Below are 21,964 nucleotides of genomic sequence, written 5' to 3' on the forward strand. Positions count from 1 at the left end.
CCTTACATTATGTTTGTTGTAAGTCTTAAGAGCAGGTATATGGAAAGTCCAACAAAGCTTCTTCTCTGCTGCAAAGAGAGTCCTATGCTACTTAAAAAGTACACGTGATTTTGGTGTTTCTTTTATAAAAAACATGAGAAGGATCAGATCTTTATTTATGATGAGTTCAGGGCTATTACTTTGTCTACAACTAAAGCAGAGTTTATAGCAGCAACATCTTATGTGGGTCAAACTATTTGGTTGAAAAAAATACTTGAGTTGTTGCATCGTTTTCAATAGGGATCTATACAGATTTTTTTTGTGATAATTGTTCAATCATTAAACTCTCCAAGAATCCAGTTTAACATGGTAGGAGTAAGCACATAGATGTGAGATACCATATCCTACATGATTCCACAAAAATAAGGAGTGTTGAATTGGTTTATTGTCGTAGTGAAGACCTGGTTCTAGATATTCTAACGAAACTTCTCAAATTGGCTACATTTGTGAAACTGCCAGATTTACTTGGAGTATGTTCGATTTTACTTTTAAACTAATTATATGAATAATATTTAGTTTAAGGGAGGGTCTTAAGGTTTTATTCTGTTATGTTTTTTAGTTAGAATAATTGTTGAATTCTATTTTATAGGAAGTTGATTGTGCTTTACCAACTCTTTAAAAAACACACACGAGTTTAGGAGTTGTTAGTCATGAGTTAATCCATTTATAAAATCCCTTAATTGGATGAGATCAAAACGTCACTCTAAAATATGTTCGAATTTCGGTATGTGAAGCTGCTGCTGCGTGCCGACAACTTAGGCTGCATCGAGACAAGTGTGATGGAACGAGTCAATGCGGAGGGACAGGCAACTGCCAATTGGGTCGCTTTGTGTTTAAAAACTCGACTTCGATGACTACAGTGCGGAGTGTCTTCGCGAAGAGATTGTAATACTAAGGCTCTTGTTCTTGTAAACAGTCCATGGCTCACCTGCTCAAAGTGCTCCTGTTCCTGGTGTCTTCCCAGGAGGAGGTGGAGGCGGAGGAGGAAGATGTGGGGAAGGAAGAAAGCAACAATCAGATGTCGTCGACTTGGGGCGACTGGGCAAAGGGCAAACTCTTACAAGGGGCGGATATAAAGGACTTCGCCATCGATACCCTTGTGGACGCCATTGATTCTGTCGTCACGGGTAAGCGGAAGGCCGGCGACTTAGGCCAAGAGATAGTACAGCTGAATGAGGCAGTGAAGAAAGGAATTCAATCAATTAAGGAAATCTGCAGTACCAATGACCAAGACAAGGAGGAGCTCTAAGTTCTAACCTTGTATATGTATATTTCATATTTACCTGTAGGAAATTGTCTCTGGTTTTTCTTTTGGGATACTACGGCCTGTAGGACTCAATCACTTCTTTATTTCTGTACGCTCGCCCATGTTGGTATTAACTGTCATCCATTAAAATACAGATTTCAGGGAGGGAATTTCCCTAAAATACCCATTTAAAATAAATTATTTTCAAAAATACCGACATCATCAAAATATTTCTAAAACTACCCAACTTTGACTGGTCAAATGCCTATGTGTGCAGTCAAAAGCGACACGTAAGCTTTGATTGCTTATGTGTCACCACATCATCAATGCAGTAAACATAGATTGACACGTCGTTTACCACGTCATCTACCACATAAGTTGCCACGTCATTAAATGAAAAAATTGAATAATTTTTTAAAAAAAATAAAAAAATCAGATACATTTTTTATTACCTAATATCTACTTGACATTTATCTTTGGGAAAAGTAATAAATTTTATGTCTCGAAGCCTAAAAATTATTTGTATAATTTTAATTACATTATTTAAAAATAATAAATTATTAAAAATATATATTAGTTAATTAAAAATCTTACAACACCTTTTATTATCAATTAAAAATATTTATTAACTGAAAAATATGAAAATTTTACTTGAGTTTAAAAAATAAATGTACCGGTACACTTTTTATTACCTTATATTTAAAATAATAAGTTATAAAAAATCTTACTCTTACCATTTTAACACCTTTTTATTATCAATTTAAAATTTATTTTAATAAAAAATTTTGAAAATTTTAGTTTTGAGTTTAAAAATCAAATTTATCATTACGTTTTTCTCAAATTTATTATTGCCTTATATTTAAAATAATTTAAAATAAAATAAATATATAATTAATTAAAAAATCTTACTCTTACTAATTTAACATATTTTATTATCAATTTAAAATATTTTTTAATTTTTTAATTGAGAGGGGGGCGTCAAGGGCGAGGTCTGAGGCCGAGCAGTGAGGAGCGATGGTAGCAGGCACTGCTAGGGGGGGGGGGGGGGGGGTGGGGGGGTTGGGAAGGAGAGGAAAGGAGAGGATGGCGAGGTTGAGCGACGACAGCGAGAGGAGAGAGGGCGAGGCCAGAGGAGGCCAAGGCCGAGCGGCGGTGAGAAGGCGAGAGGAGAGGGGGCAAGAGGAGAGGAGAGGAGGTCGAGGCCAAGTGACGACAGCGAGAGGAGAGAGGGCAAGGCCAAAGGAGGTCGAGGCCAAGCGGTGGCGAGAGGGTGAGAGGAGAGGGGCGAGAGGAGAGGAGGCCGAGGCCAAGCGGTGGCGAGAGGGCTAGAGGAGAGGAGGCCAAGCGGTGGCGAGAGGGCGAGAGGAGAGGAGAGGAGGCCGAGCGGCGGTGAGAGGGTGAGAAGACAGGAGAGGAGACACATAAGGCATTTAAAACAACTTATTTTGAAAAACAATACCTATGGTGGAATATGGTGAGAATTATTTAATTTTTTATTTAATGACTTGGCAGCTTGTGACATATGACGTGGTAAAATAATGACATGGCAGACGATGTGTCGATCTATGTTTACTGCATTGATGATGTGACGTCACATGAGCAGTTAAAACTTACATGTTGCTTTTGACTGCACACATAGGCATTTGACCGGTCAAAGTTGGATAATTTTATAAATATTTTAATAACGTCAGTGTTTTTAAAAATAATTTATTTTAAATAGGTATTTTAGGAAAATTTCCTTTTTTTAAGTGATTCAACATGTATGTTTTTGTTCAGCAATGACAAGTTGCGCTAAAAATTTATATTTGTCATTCGTTGGTTGGATCTTCTGCAGCTTTTATATATCCAAAAAGTAAACATTTTAGGTAGTGTCGTGAAGCATGAGAAGACCGGAAGATCGTAGAAGCAGAGAAGGCAACCTGTTTCTTCTAGGCCTTTCTTCAGTGGTCAAAATGACAGATTGGAATTGAAAAAATGAATTAAAATCTACGATTGTTCAAGGTAGAATTAGAAATTAAAATCATAACTATTATTTGTATTTAAATGGGTCTAGCAAATGCTTTACCTGGCCTAGCAAGGCGGCCGGAAGAGAACGAGTCCTTCACTTGATGGGGCTGTTTCCGTTCTTCGCCACTTAACCGGTTGAAGTGAAAAAGTTATTTTTAGTCCCGTAGTTTTTGTGAAAATTAACCCATTCCCAAATCTCGCTTTCCAGGGACTAAACATCCATCTCGAACGGGAAGAATCCCCGACGAGGGGAATGTCTCACGGTGGCAATGCCAGTAAAAGGTTAAAAAGACTTTCGTAAATGAACGCCGACCGCTGCATTCTGGAAGAGTCTGCACAGGAAGTGTACGTGTCTCTTTCTCTGCTTCTGGGTCGCTGTCTTGGGTTCGAGAGACCGACTTGAATAAAGAGGCAAAACTGCAAACTAGTGGAAGTTGTGCCAGTGAAGGCGTGGTAACTAATGGAATATGGAGTAAGACACGTGCCTCTTCCAGCGATTCTCGCTAACATGGAAACGCCACGTCCATCTTCCTCCATCTCTCTATATATGGCATGACTCCGGTTCCAAGACTTCAACCTGCATTCTTCGCGATCAGAATTCAGAAATCTCTCCTACTCAAATACAAACATTTTTTCTCTGTGTTACACTGCCCATGGCTCGTGTAGTGCGCATTGCTCTCTTGGTGCTGTTTGTTCTGTCGTTGGCGGCCTGCGGATTTGAACGAATTTCTGTCGATGCTATGGAGGCTTATGAGGAGGAAAGCAAAGATGAATCGTCGGCGTCGTGGACGGGCTGGGCCAAGGAGAAGATATCGGGAGGCCTCGGTATGAAGGAAGAGTCTGGCAAACACCCAGATAGCACCTTCCTGGACAGTACCAAGCATGCTTCCAATAAAGCCGAAGATGTTGTCGAGGAGTTCAAAGACGATGGTGGAACAGTTGCATCAGGTAACACTCTTAAATAAAACTAGTCAGCCGTGTCTTCTATTTTAGTAAGAAACGAGTTAGACTCTAATCAGTTATTTTTTTCCGAACTGTACTGCATATACAGATGCGAGGCAGAAGCTGTCGGAGAAGGCCAAGGAAACCAAGGATGCCGCCATAGAAATGGGGAAGAAAGCAGGAGAGAAGGGAAAGGAACAGGTGGAATGGGTCAAGGATAAAGTCAAGGAGGCATATGATGCGACAAAGTCGGAGGTGGAGGGGAGTAAGGAGAAGACGGAATGGGCCATGGACGCAGCCAAGGTGAAGACTAATGAGACCTTGAATAAAGTTGGGGAAACCGGGCAAGAAAAGGCTGGATGGGCAAAAGAGAAAGCAGAGGTCGGTTACGATGCCACCAAGTCCAAGGCCGAGGAAAGTGTGGATACCGCCAAATCTAAAGCCGGAGAGTCTCTTAGCGGGGCTAAGGAGAAGCTCCGTTCCAGCGAAGAGGCTGCCAAAGAAAAATCAAAAGAAATGACCGATCAGAACATCAAAGGAAGCACGTCTTCTTACTCTCCAGAAGATGAGCTTTAAGCTTTCTTTCATGTCTATCTGTGTGCACTCGGCACTTGAAGTCTGTTTTTCTGTTTTCCTTTATTTTTGTTAGATCGATGCTTGTACTCGCTTTCTTTAAAGAGGGTTTCCTTCCTTGTGCAGCTTCCCATGTACCTGTAAATATCTGTGAAACTTGATGAGTTTGTTTTTTTTCCCTTCCCATCACCTTGACACATCCCCGACCATCCTTACCTTGTTTTATGTCCGCATCTTATCCCCACATTCCCGATCTGAAACTAGATGAGTGTTTTTTTCCCCTTCCCATCACTGACTCACAAGGTGAAAATTGAAACCGATGCCCATCTCTAAGTATGCTTTACACGGCTATGGTATGCTGTTGGGGATATTTTAACTCATCTTTCCTTTTGTGATCCAAAAACTATGGGACTAGCACTTCACCAATTACTGATGTTGAAGGAAGACAAAAACTCTTTAAAGTTATCCCTACCATGTGAAAATTTGTACACTAAATACAGTGATTGGCCTGGCCAGTAGGCGAAGGTACTTCACTTGTTTGATTACCAGGTCTTGCCTATGAAAAAATAAAGAGCTAGCAACAAAGACAGGCGTAAAGGCTATTTACAAATTGTACTGGTTACTGTACTGGTATTCATACTTGGTAGACTTACGGATCAAGCTACATAGGGTAGTTACAGTTATTTTCTGTAATAGCTAAATGCACTACTAGTTACTGTACTTACTGGGCTAAAGCAAAAACTAAGCATTTGATAAGATCAATCAAGAGTAGAGATGTCAATTTTATCTGATTACCCGATTTTTTGTTTGCCATTTACTAAACGGAATGGAAACAGAACGAAAAATCTTACCGGTATATGTAGTCTAAGTAGTTTTACCCGTTTACTTTTTATTAAACAATACAAACACTGATTGCACATATTCCATACCCGTTTTTGCCCATTTACCCATTCACTCATCATGTAAGGGTATTGTTGTAATTTTATATGTTATTATATGACTTTTTATTGTTTGAGATATTATAAACATGTTGTTATATTTTTTTCTAATTTTAATAGTTTTTATTTATTACCTGTTTACCCGTTTGTTAACTAGATAAATAAACGGAACCGGAATACATTAAAAAATAATTGAACGAAACGGATATAAAATACCGAAATGGTAATTGAAACAACATATAGAATATCATATTCTGTTTCCTGATTAAGAGCAACCACATATCTTTTTCCTAGACAAGGACTACGTTTGCGAGTGACAGTTGACCAAGGGGGCTTCCATGTCGTAGTTGGGTACTAATAGGTCAGTTAAAGATGAGTAGGCAAAGTACAGAGAAGCCACAGGGGTGCTGGTTTGAAATGATCGGTACTAAGACACTGCTTGCCTCCAAGGCTCCAACGTCTATAAAGAGAAACTTCAGTTATTTGGTGAAAAGGAAACTTAAATGTCAGCAAGAAAGTAAATTGTCATTATAAGTTCCGATTGGATCGAATGTTGGCAGTCTGTTGGGTACATATGCCAACTATCAATCCTATTGTCATATGAGTTTGTATGCTTTTTCTCCTCAACGAAGAGCTCATTGTGCAAATTGTCACCATCGGTGACTGATCGACTAGAGAGAAATAAAAAGTAATTACTATTTTTACTTCATATTTTATTTGTATTGAAGATTTACCTTGTATGCATTTTGTCTTAGTTTGGTTGTTTATATTTTTAGTGCTTATGATGATACTCAAGTTGATGTGGGCAAGCTTTGAGGTATCTTCATTTTTTGTTTTATGCCAGAAGAGGGGTTCACGATTAAACAACAGCGGGATCATAGTGCAATAGGAGTTTCCCGATTTACACTTAAGACATGACCGATTCTATAACCGAACTTGAGACGAATTAAAAGCGATTCGACTGAAACAGACTCAACTTTAAGACCCAGCCGGGACTTGAGGAGGGATTCGACGGAAACACAAAAACCGAATCTCCAAAGATTTAAATCAGCTATCAAATTACTTTGCGACCACTTAGCACAACAGATGAACTAAGGGCTTGCCTTTTTGTTAATATGTATCCAATAGAATGAAATATAGAGTATTAAGCAGCAGTCACAAATAAAAAAATGAGTGGCAATGTAAGGCATGTTATTAGAGGATACCCTATATGGCGCAAATGAGCAAAGACCTTTGCATGCTGAGTAGTAATCACAGGATCAATGGTCACACTCGGAAGATACACATTTATATAAGAAGATTAAACTTCGCCTTAGGTTTCTGATACCAATAATTCATAATTGATCTGACTTTTAAATCAATCAGACCCATTCAAGTGCAGTCTAAATTTCGTTGGATTTTTTATTCAGGTGGGATCTCTTTATCGAGAAATTTCGAGAATAGGGGAGATGGACTGGCACCACATGATGCGATGCAACATCGCAAGGGGTATTAAATTGCTTCAGATTACAACATTCCAAACCGAAAAAAAGACTCCGTTGTTCAACAAAATTCCTCTGCCGAGATGAAGAGAAAGAGGCATACAAACAATAGTGCGCCGCTAATCACCTAAAGCTAAGCACGACATAACTTTAAGCATTATTTCACCTGAAAACTTTCGCGACTTCTACTCAGGCCTGCAACAAATACAAAAGCATTCAAAAGATAACTCAACCACTGATTATCACTGAAACGAACAGAATGGACAAGCCAAAACTAAATCAACATATGATAGTTTAGACTTTAAATTGGGAAGGCATAAAGCAAAACACGTTCATATGAGCCTGTTACACTTTCCAAACAACCTACAAAAGCATTCCGAGAGAGCATCTGTACCAAAAGCGACGTAAGGCGAATCTACTTAGTCCATCAATCATTGCTTCTGGAATTATCGAACAATAGATGGAAGAACAAAGACTAATACTAACAAATGCACAAGCTAAGGAAGACATCCATTGTAAAACAAACCATTGCTTGAGTTCACAAGATGGCTGCCACTTGGATTACTATGATAAAATTCACTGCATTAAATAATTTTGAAGGAAATTCAACGAGAAAATGGGCTTTACAATTTGGATTTGCATACCAATCTGGCCTTCAGCTCATCTGCCACTGCATCAATGAACTCTTCAGTGTTTAAATACTGATCTCGTGTAACCCTGTCCAACATCATACCAATAAGTAAATCCCTAGCATTAGGAAGACAAAAAAAAAAAAGGACAAAGCAGTTACTATGGTACTTGGATCCATGTATGATGAGTGCAAGATCTTTGGTCATCTTGCCAGACTCAACTGCTCCAATGCAGGCTGCTTCCAATTTCAGTGTGAAGTCCAGCAGTCTCTCATTTGAATCCAATTTTGCCCTGTCACAAGGAAACAAATTTTGTTCAAGGCACCCATTGTCACCTTAAAAACAGATAAGAGACATACACCAATGTCAATTAACTTGATATACAAACAGATACACAATAGACAAGACAGCTTTTTAGCCGAACATAAAGTGTGTCAAAAGTATCAACCATGCAAATACTTCAGATTTTGCAATTGAATACTTGCTGTCCGTTATTTAACTGCACTGCATGGCACAGTTCCAAGATTTGAAATTCATTTGGCCATTGATTGGTGTTCATCTGTTTATCGTTTGGTCAAAATATTGTTCTGAAAAAAAAAAAAAAAAAAAAAAACTTATCCAATCGAAGGAGCAGAAAAATAGAAGAAGAAAGAAAACCTTACCTGTGTGAAAGGCCCCTAGACCACGCAAAGATTGAAGCAATGCTATTTGTACTGGTTTCACCTCCTTTCTGGTGCACTCTGTAGTGACGTGTCACTGTGCCATGTGCTGCTTCCGCTTCAATGGTTTTTCCATCAGGGCAAACCTAGAGAAGAGAATTGAGTGAGAGTTGAGTAGGTGCATATACCCTTTGTTTCAACAAAAAAGATTTTCATCGTGCATGTTTGGCTCTAATAAGTAGAGTGCATTTTTCCTCCAGATTACATTATAAAATGCATTTTTCTAGAAAAATAGATTAAAAACATAACATTTGATAAGGGCATCAAGCAAGAAATGCATACCAACACTGATGTCATCAACCCTAGTGAACCAAAACCTGGTTTAGAAAATAGATTAGAACATATAAAATTCCTCACCGAGTAACAAAGTACTGCAAACAAATCTGCAATTGCTAACCTTGAGCCAAGAAATCACTTTGGACATCTCCATCATAGTTTTTGCATGCCCACACATATCCTCCTTCACTTTTAAGAGCATATGCAACCATATCATCAATAAGCCGATGTTCGTACCTGTGGATTGGGTTGACAGCACATGAGAAACCATGCACATAGTGAATTGAATTATTCTCCAGCCAGCAAAAAGACTGCTTACCAAATTCCAGCGTCCTCAAACTTGGACTTCCATTTAGCTTCATACACTTCTTGGAAGATATCCTTAAACCTGCATATATAAAGTAAACATTTTGTTTCATAGGCTAAAATTTTTGCTTGTATTCTTCAAATAGCAGACCAAGGAGGACCATCTGGTGAGTGTTGTACATTAGCATAAACTAACATGTCTCCCAATTCACTTACCTCCCGTCATACTTCTTCAGAATTGTATTTTTTGTGCTAAGATAAAGTGGCCACTTCTTCTCATATGCTGTACTCATTGAGGCCTCAGCGAAAGCACTAATGGACTGCAAGAACAGTAAAAAGTGAAACAAAATGCATCGCATTAAGATGGGATGATTCAGATTTGAAATGCTCATAAAAAGACAAGGATACAATTTCAACCTCATCAGTGTTATACATGGCCAATGCCACTCCCCCAGCACCACTGAAGTTAAACACCTCCAGTTCAGTGATTTGATCCTTTCCCTCTGATGAAAAAGAAGACACCAAGAAACTTACCATATAGGTAAACTAAAGAAAACTAAAAAAAAAAGTCGTATTCCATCAATCACATGTTCATAAGGTATGTCAGAATTAAATTCTTACCATAGACCAATTTGAGCTTGCCGGGTCCTTTGATAACTGTGTCAGTTGCACGGTATTGATCACCAAAAGCATGTCTTCCAATGCATATGGGTTTTGTCCATCCTGAAAAATTATGGAAATTAATGATAAAGAAGCAGAGAATAACAGTTGCTAATGACAGAAAATTAGGCCATTTTTTTACCTGGGACAAGACGAGGGACGTTTTTACACATAATTGGTTCTCTAAAAACCGTACCTGCATCCGGTTCCGAAGACCGACAAAATTTAAGCAGAGATTTTGGAGAAAAGAACTTGAAATCATTTTAAACAAGAATCAGCAAGTGCATCTGACCATTCAAAATGTTTCTGATTGTCCCATTAGGACTCCTCCACATGGATTTGAGATTAAATTCCTTCACACGATCTTCATCTGTAGCCATAAAACAAGGGACAAGACAGATATATAATTTGTTAACTGTTAAAAGGAACTAAGCCTAGTCACAAAGGCAAAAGTAGTTCTGTATGATGACTACCAGGAGTTATGGTTGCACATTTGATTGCAACATTATACCTGCAATAAGATTAAGCATCTATTAATACTGATTGCTGAACAGTCAATTACAAAACGTGCATTATGAAAAATGAACGTCTGAATTGTTTTGAGATTCTCAATATAGTTTAGAAAGAAGTAAAAGCAAGGTTCCACTCAAATCCAATGTATGCTATTCAAAAAGAAGATCATTTTTTTTCTTCTTCTGAAAATGGGAAGCTAGAATTTGCGAAATGAAGACTCTTTGTTGCCATGTCTGATTGAAACAAATAAGATTCAATACAAAGAAAAAGCATCGTAGGGTTGCAAAGATAATAGCAGAATTCATAAAAACAGAAACCCTGTTAAATATTACAGGAGGAGATATAAATATGCCAAAACTTGAGACAATCTGAATAGCTAGAGCAGTATTGATGTCAGAGTATAAATTGAAGCAAAAATGCAAAAAAAAGAAATGTGTTATAGAAATGAAGGCAACTCATGTTATCTAGGAGACACAGTCAACGGTTCAGCGAAACAATTGACTAGCAGCAGCAAAAGGGGGAAATGAAGCTTACTTATGTGTAGCTTCTGCACTTTCAACTGTAACTTTATCATCTGTAGCATCACGATTTGGGAGACCAAGATCAAAGTACTTAATATCCAACTCCAAAAAGGGGAAAATGAGCTGTAGTATGCAGACACAATATCATCTCAATCTTTGATTTACTATAGAACAAAAAATTAAGAAAAAACTGCCTTCAATGAAAGAGTAAAATATAAATTTACCTTATCCTTGATTGATCTCCAAAAAACTCTTGTCATCTCATCGCCTGTACAAAAGAAATGTTATAAAAACAGTTACAGGAGAATCTGGACATGCCTTTTAACTGTCAATTCTTCCAAACCTCTAAATGATACTTCAAGAGATATCTGACATTGTAAATTGAAGAGTAGAAAATTTTATTATTGTGATGCTACTTGTGAACACGAGAAAGCATTTTCATCATTACCATTAAATAACAAAGTAAAATGCATCTTTTTGTAGTCTGTATGTCCTAATTGATCCAAAAATTATGTACAAGAGGCACCATCTCTGATGACAATTATTGAAAGGAGATACCACAAAACAAGAAAATGAATCATAATAATAGTCAAGGACCAAACTCCTCTTCTTCCCCTGCCCTAACAAGAGTGAGAAGGGCAGAGGTATGCTACTGACAAAATAATATATCCATTATCTGCTTCCACAGAGCCTTAGCAGATTATCACTATGTACTTCAATCTGCACATAGCAACTCTACCTAAGTCTATAGACACCAGAAGTAATTGACAAATTTTGTCCATTGCATCCTGTTCATCAGATAAAATGCAATTGCAAGGAAAGCAAGAAAAAGCCAACGGAAACATTAGAAACAGAAATTCAACAGTGATTTAATTAAACATATCCAACACAGACTCAGCATAACGACGTTGAAAAAGAAGAACATCATTAAAAAAAAATAGTTTACTTCCTTGGCAGAATATTAGGTCAGATGAGAACTGTAACTATGATAAAATTCTCCCCACAGGATTTTTCACTTTCAGATCAAAAAACGAAAAATTAACAGATTGAAATTGAACTATCCTTTGAAGTATAACGTTATCTGTATTGAGCTGCAATATTCACTATAGCCATTAGATTTTCAGAGAGCCTAATTCTGGCTGCTCTGTCTACCAGTTCAGTGTTCATCATCTTCCTCAAAAGTGGCAGTTTAATTGCAGTATCTCGTATGTACTTAGTTCAACAGTTCAAAGTTCTTTTTATTTCTGAAGGAAGCATAAAGTATTAGAAATCAGAGACTACGCCTAAAATCATCAACGAGAACCACCAAACTAATGGAGTCTTCAGCAACGATACGACACAAAAGTACTTAAAATATAAGACTGCGGCACACGCAACTAGAGTGAACGTAAATAATGTTTTAACAGATCGCAAAAAAAAAACAGTTTTGCCATAAACTGCAGCTTATCCAAGACCGAACTCGCACATTAATAGAACCAAAGAAAATTGACAGTAACCGATATCAAATGCAGTTTCTCGTGATGAAAACATCAGCAAAAGACGAATCGTGTGACACGAAAAACTACAGATCTCAACAGCAATGGCCAAAACCGAGATCTCACATCACGAAGCAGATTCCGAGAGTAAAGCAATAAAAAAATAACAATAAAACCTATTTCATTGAATCTTTATTGTTCTCGACAAGAATTATATTGAGATCGAAGGAGGTAAATTACAGAAAAAGTGAAACACTCACCATCCATCTCAACGACGGGATTAGCCACCTTAATCTTCTCGAAAGCCATTTGAGCGGAAAAAACGAGAACAAGAAGATCAGAGATCAGAGCCCAGAGGGACCTCTAAAGGAGAAAATGAGGAACAAAAGACTCCAAAAGGTTCCAGTTCGATCGAGGGAGCCGTGTAATAAACACACTGGGTACGAATATCTTACACGCAGAGTCTGACTCCGACTGGCAATTGCCGGTCACTTCGACCGGCTGCTTGGAGATAGACGTGCACAGATTTTGGATTTACCAAAACGCCTCGCAGAAAGTATGGGGAAGAAAAGTAGGACATCTTTGATCTATCGTTAAGAAAATCTGCTACTCTTCATGGGCCCACAAAGATGGAGGGAGGGAGGGAGGGCGCTTGGGAAAAGTCTGAAAAGGTAGTGGAGGCAGGCGTGAAGTGATTTGCAAAGCTTTTTGAAAGTATAATAAAGCCTAAGACATGGGTAATTTAGTAATTTGATATATGTGGAGCAAGGTTTGGATGGGTTCCTTATCTCACCTAGGGGTGCAACCAAGCAAAACGGGCTAGCTTGTGGATTCCAACAAAGTATTGAAATCAAAGGCTCGGCGGCTGGATGCCACCCGTTATTCTCACCTAGCAAGCCATGGGGGAAGGAGCCAAAAAGAAATAAGAAGAATGGAGCGACTCCGTAGAGGACGGATATTTATTGCAGGCCTGCGGCAATGAGTTGGACGTCTTTGAAATTTGAAGTAGAAGGCGACTGCTAACAAGCGGTGGAGGATACTCGCCGGTAACTCACAAGTGTGTTTTTTCTTTCCTTATGACTCGTCTCAAGTTGAAAGTCGCAAAGATGGGTACGGTAGGCTGCGGAAATGATCTCCAAGCATGGACAGCGGACACCTCCAGTTTTCGGCCAGCGGAGGTAGTTAAAGTATGCGGCGATAGGCAGAGGAGAACGTCAAAAAAATCCGCTCTCCCGGAGGGGTCTGTTCGTGATGGGGAGACCCGACTCAAAGATTAACGCAATTGCAAACAGACCGTATCCCTGGTATTCTGGTTTTTTTTGTTTGTTTGTCATGAATCGTTTTCAAAAGTAGAAAACAAGGTGCCAAATCTTCTGTTTACATTCAACAACTGGGCACAATAGCACTGTGAATTTCAAGGGATGTCCAAAACTCAAAAAAATTATGTTGAAACGGTTCAAGTACACACTTATGAGTCTCATTGTGCGAGATATTTTAATAATTCAAGTTTCTACAATTGTCTGAGAGGTAGCTTTCAGCACTGAGTGGAAGAGTTTTTTATTAATATAGATCTAGGTTGCTGCCAAAGAACATGGAGGTCATTATTTATGTTTAAGACCTTGGTATTACCTTAGTTATTGAATTTAATTCATTTTAAAATTTTATCTAATTTTTTAGTTTTTGATAAATATTTTAAGATCAAATTGTTCTTACCACACTTTTATTGGAAGATGATGTTACTGAAACAAGTGATGTCATTGACAATGACAATTGGTAAGATTCTTTTACTTTTTTCCAATTGCATTGAGCTATCAATTACATAGGAGTAAGTATTTAACATCCGTATGTGTATTGGTATTTGACTGATACAAGTAATTATTTTTATTTTTTGCTTAATTATCTCAAATCAACTTCAATTTAATTATATCTTTTTTTTTATAGACACTTATTTATGTTAAATAGATGCATAAAATAATAATTGAAGAAAATTATTTTCTGACAGAAGGTCCGGCGTAGTCAAATCAGGATAAGTGAAAATAGAATTAAAATTAGGAAACTAAAATGCTATATAATAAAATTACTATAATATCTTTACATAAAAAAGATATAAAATAAGAATTATCCGATAATGATTTATTTAATAAAAAAAAGGTAAATAAATAAAAATACCCATTACCTATACAGGATCGTCTCTATCGGTTCCGTTTAAAATAAAAGAAGAGAAATGAAAAATTAGAAAATTTGGATAATGTCCTTACACTTCAAATCATAGTGACACCGTAAATTTGATTGCAACAGATGCTAGGAATGGCGGCTTCAAGTTTAAAGTATAAACTGCAGTGAGTTGAAAAAAGATGAAAGAACAAAAAAAGGACGAGCGTGAATGAAAGACAAAGGAATCTTCATTAGGGAATAGACGTGTAAGAAAACGCTGGAAGAGAAGGCAAATTTTTCTCATTGGCCAAGGTACAATTTGTACAGTGGATCCCAAAAAAGGGCAGTGGTGGAAAAAGGAAAGGCAAATCCTCCAGGAGCCCAGAATTTTGGAACAAAAAAACAAATAGCTCATCGACAAGATGCGTATGGGTGACAGCCGCTGGAGGTGGGGCCACTGCGCACATTGCGCTCCGGAAGAGGCCAAGAGAGATTCCCCCCCCACAGTGCCCGCTCCTACGACTACTCCGACTCGCTGTCCATACTTTCCATCCCCTTCAATCCTCTTCGTTTCTGCAATATCCACACTCACCACTTCAGATCAAAGATCACGAATAAGATTATTCACCAGATAATAGTTTATTTGAAAAACGGTTTAATGAGAAAGCTCGCCCGGAGCTAACTTTTTTAATGGCGATTCAATATAAATATGAAAAGATACAGAGAAGTAAACAGCACGACTGGTTTTCATTGGATGTTGAAGACAAGGACCTCACGTGAAAGGGAAAGAGAACGAAAAGGATAAAACAAATGCCACATTCAGCAGCCGAGGTGTATGAGGCCGAACGGGAATAACAAATATAAAAATACCCTAAAAGAGACTACAAACAGGGTAGAAAGTATGAATTGAATTCTGAAACAGATGTTTCTTAAGAAAATTAAACTAAATTAAATTAAATTAAATTAAATTAAATTAAATTGAATTGTCCGTGCGTCAAATAATGAGGGGAGGGTTGTCACGCACCTTCTTCACGCATTTCTTCTCCCTGACTTCATACCGCCCCCTCGTTAAGTCCGACAGCCACATCCCAGGAAAACAATACTGTTCAAGTGAAGAAAACAAAGAGATGTTAGCAGAAAAAAACACAAATTACAAGTATCAATCCAACACTAATTTATTACCAAACCAAGTTGAAGAAAGACATTTCTGAATCGTAGAGAATATATTTGATTAATTTTTCCCATTTCTATACACCTGAAGGGTCTTATCCACGTTTTTGGCCCGCTTCTTGGGTCGTTGAGGTAGTTTCGTGCCTTTCATTGCAAGAAAATCATCTTCCTTCTCTTTCCTTGACAGAGAGATGTATATTCTCGGCCACTCGAACAGATCAAGGTTCAGCTTCTCGGGAACAGTCCCGTTTTCAGGTTCCCACTGAGGAAGAACAGATTCAACGTTCATCGGATCAGCTCGCGCCACAGAACCGTTTGCCTTCTCGTGGGGCTGGTTCCCAGAGGAAGAAGCTGACTTGTCTGTCTTCTCTGGCGACGGAGGAGGCCGTTTCTCTGCACTAGAACGGGAATGAATCCGATGGTTTCCGTTGGCAGAGGGGGACCTGCTTCCGGGACCCGGCCGGTCTTCTAAGTTCCTGATCATGGTTAATAACAAGGATGAGATTATGGCACCGCACAATAAATGGGTGATCTTCACCTAAATAAACACTGGAAACACATATATAGCAGAAACAGAACGATGAACGTGATTGACAGAGATGCACAATGACCTAGAAGACTTAGAAGAGACGAAAGATCAAAGAACGCGTGGCTATCATGTAATAGATTGTCGTAACCGGGGCGGAGGATAGAAAGAAGAATATCAGTATGCAACAACCAGAAAAAAACGCAGAAACGGAGAACCTTTGAAATCGAGACACAAAGATCAGTGATAATACAAAATTAGAGACTGAGAAATCAAAAATGGGAAAACCGAAATGCCTTCCAGGTACCAAATAAAACAGAGACATTTAAAGTCTCCGAGGACCAAAATGGAAGCCCACAGGAGTTAGGTTATACCGAGGATACAACAGTAAAAGCGGAGAGAGAGGAGAGGAATAGCGAAGACCACTATTTTAATTTCAGCAGTTGTCACGGCTACCCCGGTGCCCAAGGGAAAAAAAGAAAAGGCTGCCTGGTAATAGATGTTATTAGGGTTTCGAGGTCCTAGCAAAAAAACACCAAAGTGCTCCAAAAGCCAAAAGAAGAAGAAGGAAAAAGTGAACAAAATTAAGAAGCAAAAGAAAGAAAAAAAATCCAGTTCCAAAGACGTGTCTTTTCTACCAGAGAGGCATTAGCAGAAAAGTCTTCCACAAGCTTCCCTACGTAAACCTTTACTAACAGCAAAAAATTGAAAACCGCCGATAAATATTCGGCATTCCACCGAAAGCGTAACTTCAGAAGAGCAGATTGTCCCCCTCCCCCCCCAAAAAAAAAAAAAACTTCATTAATAAAGACATCCAACTAGTAATGCCTCCCGAAGAAGAAATATATTAATGAGAAACAATACCAGCGAGAGAAGGAAGCGGATCCGCTCAGCGGCACGTCTGTAAAACCAATCAAAGAAAATGATAAAATCTTTTGCAATGGACGAAGCAGGAAAACCTACAGAAACAGAGTCATGGCGTCCTCGCTGCAAATGCCGGCCAAAATGAAGAGCGCAGAGCAATAAACTCATAGCAGAAAAGTATTTATAGCTTTCATCAACAAAAGGGCGAGGATTCAATGAAGGTTCACAAAAACCTAAGACCACCAAAGGCCACTGCTTTCGCCCATAGATCAGAGAAAAAAATAATACTTATCACTATATTACATACAATAATAAAAATAGAAAAAATAAAAGAGAGAATTTGACTGAAAATAAAATCCTTCTTACAAGTGAAGCATCACGAGGAGAAGAAAGAAATAGAGGGGGAAGGCAACCAAACAGCGTAACGATCTCTTAAAGGAAAAACAGAAGAATAGACCAGAGGAACTGAGCGAGCGCACCTGGTGAGCACCGAGCCTGATGTTTCGCGGAACGGCAAAGCTGGTCTGAGGTTAGTCCCGCGACTATAAGAGGTGGTCCCACAAGGCGGAGGAGGCATCGCAGTCGTCTGATTTGGAGCTGGTTTTTCCAACCCCGAGACTCCTCGTCGGTGCAGTTTGATCACTTGCCTCGCCTGAACCGACGACTCATCGCCAACAACTCGACTCTCAGCTCTGGAACCCCGTGATCTCTTGTTATGCCCCCACTGCAGTATGACATCTCCTCCAGAACTGGTCTCACGGGTTTTCGTCGTGTGATTCTCGGCTTGCGGAGAATCCGAAGCAGAAAATTGAGGGGTAAAGTTATGATCTTGGCTGCTGGACGGGCTGCTTCCGGGTCTAAATCTTAGGGCTTTTCCTTCGAAACCATTATAATTTGGGATTCGCCCAGTATCTGCCTCGTCCTCCTTACACGTTCTCAAGTTGGATTTTCTTCCGGTGCTCAACGGAAGACAATCTGGGCTCACTCTCTGGTATCTGAAACTCAAAAACAAGATGGATTAGCATAACAGAAGCACAATTCTAAAGATCCAAATACTTCCAATCATGATTCAAAATGAACAGATTAAGCACCACGAAACGGGGAAACAGCGACCGAGAATTTTATAGACTAAAAGCAAATCAAACATTCACCAGGAACTAGCTTCAACCCCTATGAATCTGTGGAGGAAAAAAAAGACAGAACAACATTTTCTTTTGGGGATTTTGTGAGAAAAGTATTTTCAAACCCAAAAATAAAGAGAAAAATGAAAAATTAAGGATCATTTGCAGTCGTTCAAGATGAGAGATTGAGATCAGGAACTTGCAGACGCCATTAAAAAAAATACAGAAAACAAAAAAAAGATAGGAGCGGGAGATTTAAATGTCCTTTTGTCTACTTAAAGATCCAAATCTAAACGATTATCAGCTACCTTCGAGGCAGAAGAAGATTTGGGGGAGTAAACGACCGATACTCAGGAAATCAGTAAAGCAAAGCCCTTCGTCACCTAGAGAACGGAAAAAACACACTCCGTTGATCAAAAGAAGATGACAATTTTTGCCCAAAAAAGGGAAATCTCGTCGGACTGAGCTGCTAATACCAAACCATGGGTAAGTAAACCAGGGGATGGATGATTCAAAGAGAAGTTTTCCGCAGTAAACAACCATGCGGACAAATTTGTTTGATTTACACCGTAGTGTGTGCATCGGAAGATTGGAGTAACACGCGTGGCACAAGTCCGTAATCTTCGAAGCAACGAAAATCCGTCCCTGCAAATGAGACTCCGAAGACCCAGAATATCTTCTTTCGTTGGACACCCAGGATCAGTCAAGAGTTGGAACTAAGAAAATGAAGCAGAAAAGGAATCAGAACAAACGATGACGAAAACTTTGAATACTTCCATTCGCAGAGCAGCCGCTCTCTTTTCTGCATAAATCCACCGATACCTTAGACGTAAACTGGCTCAAACAGCCAGGCAGTACATGGAAATGACTCAACAAGATCCTCAGTTCCATCTCTATCAGAAACAAAAGGGATAACAGCCTGATCAGGATAGAAGTTCATCAATTGAGTAGAAACCCCATAAAACATCACCGGATTCGTAAATTTCTCAACATTTCTGCCAACAATCAATGGATTGAAACAGAAGAAATTTGTATTCCTCTCAAACCTATCCTCCATTGTAAACATTGTCAGTAGGGAAACGAGGAATGAAGAAATTGGTGCTTGAAAGGTGTATATTGCTTGAATCCAGTGAATTACTATGGAAAGGACATCAAGCCCACATTAGCTGCTTCCATCGGCCGTCATCCGCTCTCTAGAATGGGGAAAGGTTGCCGGAAACTAGAAAGAGGAGACAATCAGCACAAAATAAAGAGAAAGAACCACAAACCACAGAAAAATTACACCTCAGAGTTGGCCTAAGATCGGCCAATAAACACGTAAATCCAGTGATGGACAATTGGAAAAAAGAAGAAAGACCGAGTCACGACGCCCTGTAAGCGGATGAAAGTCATTTGGCGCCCCTACCCCAGAGAATACAACGATGTCATTGAGGAGATAGAACGAATAGGCGATTCAAATCTTACTTGGGAAATCAAAACATATTCTTGGGCAGAAGATTCGGCCAGCCAATTATCGGCCTGGAAGTAGAAAGGTCGCCGGAGAAACCATGACGCAGACACATATTCTGCCGGAGAGACCAAGAAAAAGGTTGTCACGAACTCAAAACGAGAAAATATAAGTCTATCAACAAGATTGATATTGAAGTAGTTTTAAGTAGAAAGAAAAATGCGATTAGCTCGAACAGAAGCTCCGGCAGGCAAAATTTGAAAATATTCAGAGTCAAAAGAGTGGTCGTAATACTTCTCCTTCGCCTGAGACAAGCAAGAGAGGGAGAAGAGAGACCTTACGTCTTCTGCTGCTGAAACAAAACCAGAAGACAGACATTTGGGCTATCAAAATCAGAACTGCGCATCCCCCGCAAGAGAAAGGTAATCTTATCAATCACCAAAGACAGAACTTCCTGAGACAAATCTGCAGAAGATCCCCTCTGGGAGACCGAAAGCAAACGATCTCTGGCCCTAGCTAATGAACATCACCGGAAATTGTAGAATAAATCAAAACTTGGAAAGTGAGAAAACGGAATCGGGGATTTCAACTCATACACTTCGTCGCCGAAATCAATCAATATTCTCTTGTACAAAAGCGAACCAGACGATTCTTGTCGTGAACAAACGAAAAAGGGCAGATGTAGAGCAAAAACACCAGAAATTACTGCTAGGACACAGAAATCTCTCCAGCTCGAAGAGAGCGGGGAAACGTAACCTCGACCCATGATATGCATCGCAATCCATGCTTATTTTCTACTGAAGGAAATCAGAAAATCTTTTCCAAAACACACGAAAAAGAAGACAAAATCCACGGATCTTAAGAAACATAATCAGAAAGGAAGTGGTGTAGGAATTGCGAATTTCGCAAGAGAACGGTTTTCTGAGGAAACCATCGAACCTCATCATGTCCAATGCCGAATGAGATCACGGCAAGAAGATTCAGCTGCTCAGCGCACAAAATTTTCTCCAAATATGCACTCGGTCGCAAAGTCGCATAGTTTTTAAGGAATCGAACATCAATGAAGAGTTCTTCGACTCCCTTGAGCAAAAAATTACAAAGGAAAACAAGGCGCACAGAGGCTCTCGACGGGAAGATGAAGGAGAAAAAGGAAACAGAGACTGCGACGAAGCGTCTGTGCCGAAGAAGAGAAGGCGAGTTGCAGAAACGGTGGTGAAATAATGGCTTTATCGAGATTATAGTCTCTATAATACCCCTTCTTAAGCTGAAAATATCATCCACACCCCCGGTCATTTGTTTATGTGAAACACCCAACTTGCTCATGAAGAAGGGACTTGTGGACCATAAGAACCTCCACGACTGGAATGCCTCTCAGGCTATGATCGTCTTTCTGATCCAGTAAACCTAACAGCACACATCGGCAAATCGAGGTAATAGTCTCGTTTAAAGTACCAAAACACCCACTAGTGGTAGTTTCGTCATTACGAATTAGGTAATTCTTTTATCAAGCAAACAGGGGGATAGACTTTCTAGGGCTCGCGAGCTTTGTTGCACTGAGGGTTTGTGCATGTAACCGCGTGCGCCACCTCCCCCTAGCCACGTCGGAAGGCAAATAATACTAACATCCCAAATTCGGGTCCCACTTTTTGCCACGTGGAAGATTTCCTACTGCCCAGACCGCCAGATGTTATCCGGTGGGCCGTCTTCAGACGGACGATCGGGATCAGTTCGGTGAAGCGAGCTAGGGTTAATGGTGTGCGTCCGGCGAACCGGAGGTCACGGATTCCAATCCCGTTGCGGTCATAAGAGGGGAAAATTAAATCGCGGAGAGGAAAAGGAATCTGGGTTATTAATAGTAATATATTGAAGGGTTGGTCGATTGTTGGAATTTGAAGTGAAAATGCCACGAATATAATCACTGTATTTGTGAGAGGACTTTTTTTTCCCTGAGACTCTATAACTGAATCCGATCAAACCGGAGTTGAAACAGACGTGACAGCCGATTCTGCCACCGGCGACCGATCTATTTCTTTTTCTTTCTTTTTAAAGCGGGAACATGTAATTTTTAGCTTCCGTGTGATCCGAAGATCTGAGAAGAGCCTTTTGGCGTCGCGATTGCTAGTTCTCTCTCGGAAGCCATTACGTAAGAGTTTTCATAAAAATTAAAATCTTTTGATGCTTCTTTGTTACCGTAAGAGAAGTCGTTTCCTGCTTCATCTCGCAGTCGTATTTCGTCCAAAAAATCAGGCTGAAAGATTCAGAGCTGGACGACGGTCACTCAGCCGAGCTGATTCGTTCGGAAGGTTGAGCACGCCGACCCCCATCTCGAGTTTCTCGATTAACTCAGATCTCATCTC

The 21,964-nt window shown here is 39.5% G+C and overlaps 3 protein-coding genes across 6 annotated transcripts; 1 reads left to right on the forward strand and 2 right to left on the reverse strand.

The window, feature by feature from the left end:
* The first annotated feature begins 3,810 nt into the window (after nucleotides 1-3,810).
* Nucleotides 3,811-4,983, forward strand: LOC137963590 (uncharacterized protein ECU03_1610-like). The gene is made up of 2 exons (XM_068810725.1): nucleotides 3,811-4,240; nucleotides 4,344-4,983. The coding sequence occupies exons 1-2, from the start codon at nucleotides 3,946-3,948 to the stop codon at nucleotides 4,808-4,810; spliced, it is 762 nt and encodes a 253-aa protein (XP_068666826.1). The 5' UTR covers nucleotides 3,811-3,945; the 3' UTR covers nucleotides 4,811-4,983.
* Nucleotides 4,984-7,121: 2,138 nt separating this feature from the next.
* Nucleotides 7,122-12,751, reverse strand: LOC137962051 (isocitrate dehydrogenase [NADP]). Of its 3 annotated transcripts, none has more exons than XM_068808767.1 (16): nucleotides 12,586-12,751; nucleotides 11,075-11,118; nucleotides 10,864-10,973; nucleotides 10,290-10,327; nucleotides 10,109-10,186; nucleotides 9,959-10,012; nucleotides 9,778-9,879; nucleotides 9,574-9,659; nucleotides 9,373-9,476; nucleotides 9,170-9,238; nucleotides 8,972-9,087; nucleotides 8,857-8,891; nucleotides 8,518-8,660; nucleotides 8,025-8,147; nucleotides 7,871-7,943; nucleotides 7,122-7,421 (listed from the first exon to the last, which is right to left on the reverse strand). In XM_068808767.1, exons 1-16 carry the CDS (start codon nucleotides 12,632-12,634, stop codon nucleotides 7,416-7,418), a joined length of 1,230 nt encoding a protein of 409 aa, XP_068664868.1. In that variant the 5' UTR covers nucleotides 12,635-12,751; the 3' UTR covers nucleotides 7,122-7,415. The 3 variants fall into 3 exon arrangements, with proteins under 3 accessions (XP_068664868.1, XP_068664866.1, XP_068664867.1); XM_068808765.1 differs by having other exon boundaries at nucleotides 7,854-7,943; XM_068808766.1 differs by lacking the exon at nucleotides 7,122-7,421 and having other exon boundaries at nucleotides 7,850-7,943.
* Nucleotides 12,752-14,709: 1,958 nt separating this feature from the next.
* Nucleotides 14,710-20,791, reverse strand: LOC137962698 (uncharacterized). 2 transcript variants are annotated; one of them, XM_068809711.1, is made up of 6 exons: nucleotides 20,547-20,791; nucleotides 19,207-19,379; nucleotides 17,519-18,034; nucleotides 15,735-16,125; nucleotides 15,504-15,581; nucleotides 14,710-15,052 (listed from the first exon to the last, which is right to left on the reverse strand). In XM_068809711.1, the coding sequence occupies exons 2-6, from the start codon at nucleotides 19,224-19,226 to the stop codon at nucleotides 15,002-15,004; spliced, it is 1,056 nt and encodes a 351-aa protein (XP_068665812.1). In that variant the 5' UTR covers nucleotides 19,227-19,379; nucleotides 20,547-20,791; the 3' UTR covers nucleotides 14,710-15,001. The 2 variants fall into 2 exon arrangements, with proteins under 2 accessions (XP_068665812.1, XP_068665813.1); XM_068809712.1 differs by lacking the exon at nucleotides 19,207-19,379.
* Between the last annotated feature and the right edge of the window lie 1,173 nt (nucleotides 20,792-21,964).

Source organism: Aristolochia californica, unplaced genomic scaffold, assembly GCF_029961685.1.
Source record: "Aristolochia californica isolate CCGP_79_NKW_82.1479 unplaced genomic scaffold, dmAriCali1.0.hap1 SCAF_4, whole genome shotgun sequence".
Lineage (NCBI taxonomy): Eukaryota > Viridiplantae > Streptophyta > Magnoliopsida > Piperales > Aristolochiaceae > Aristolochia > Aristolochia californica.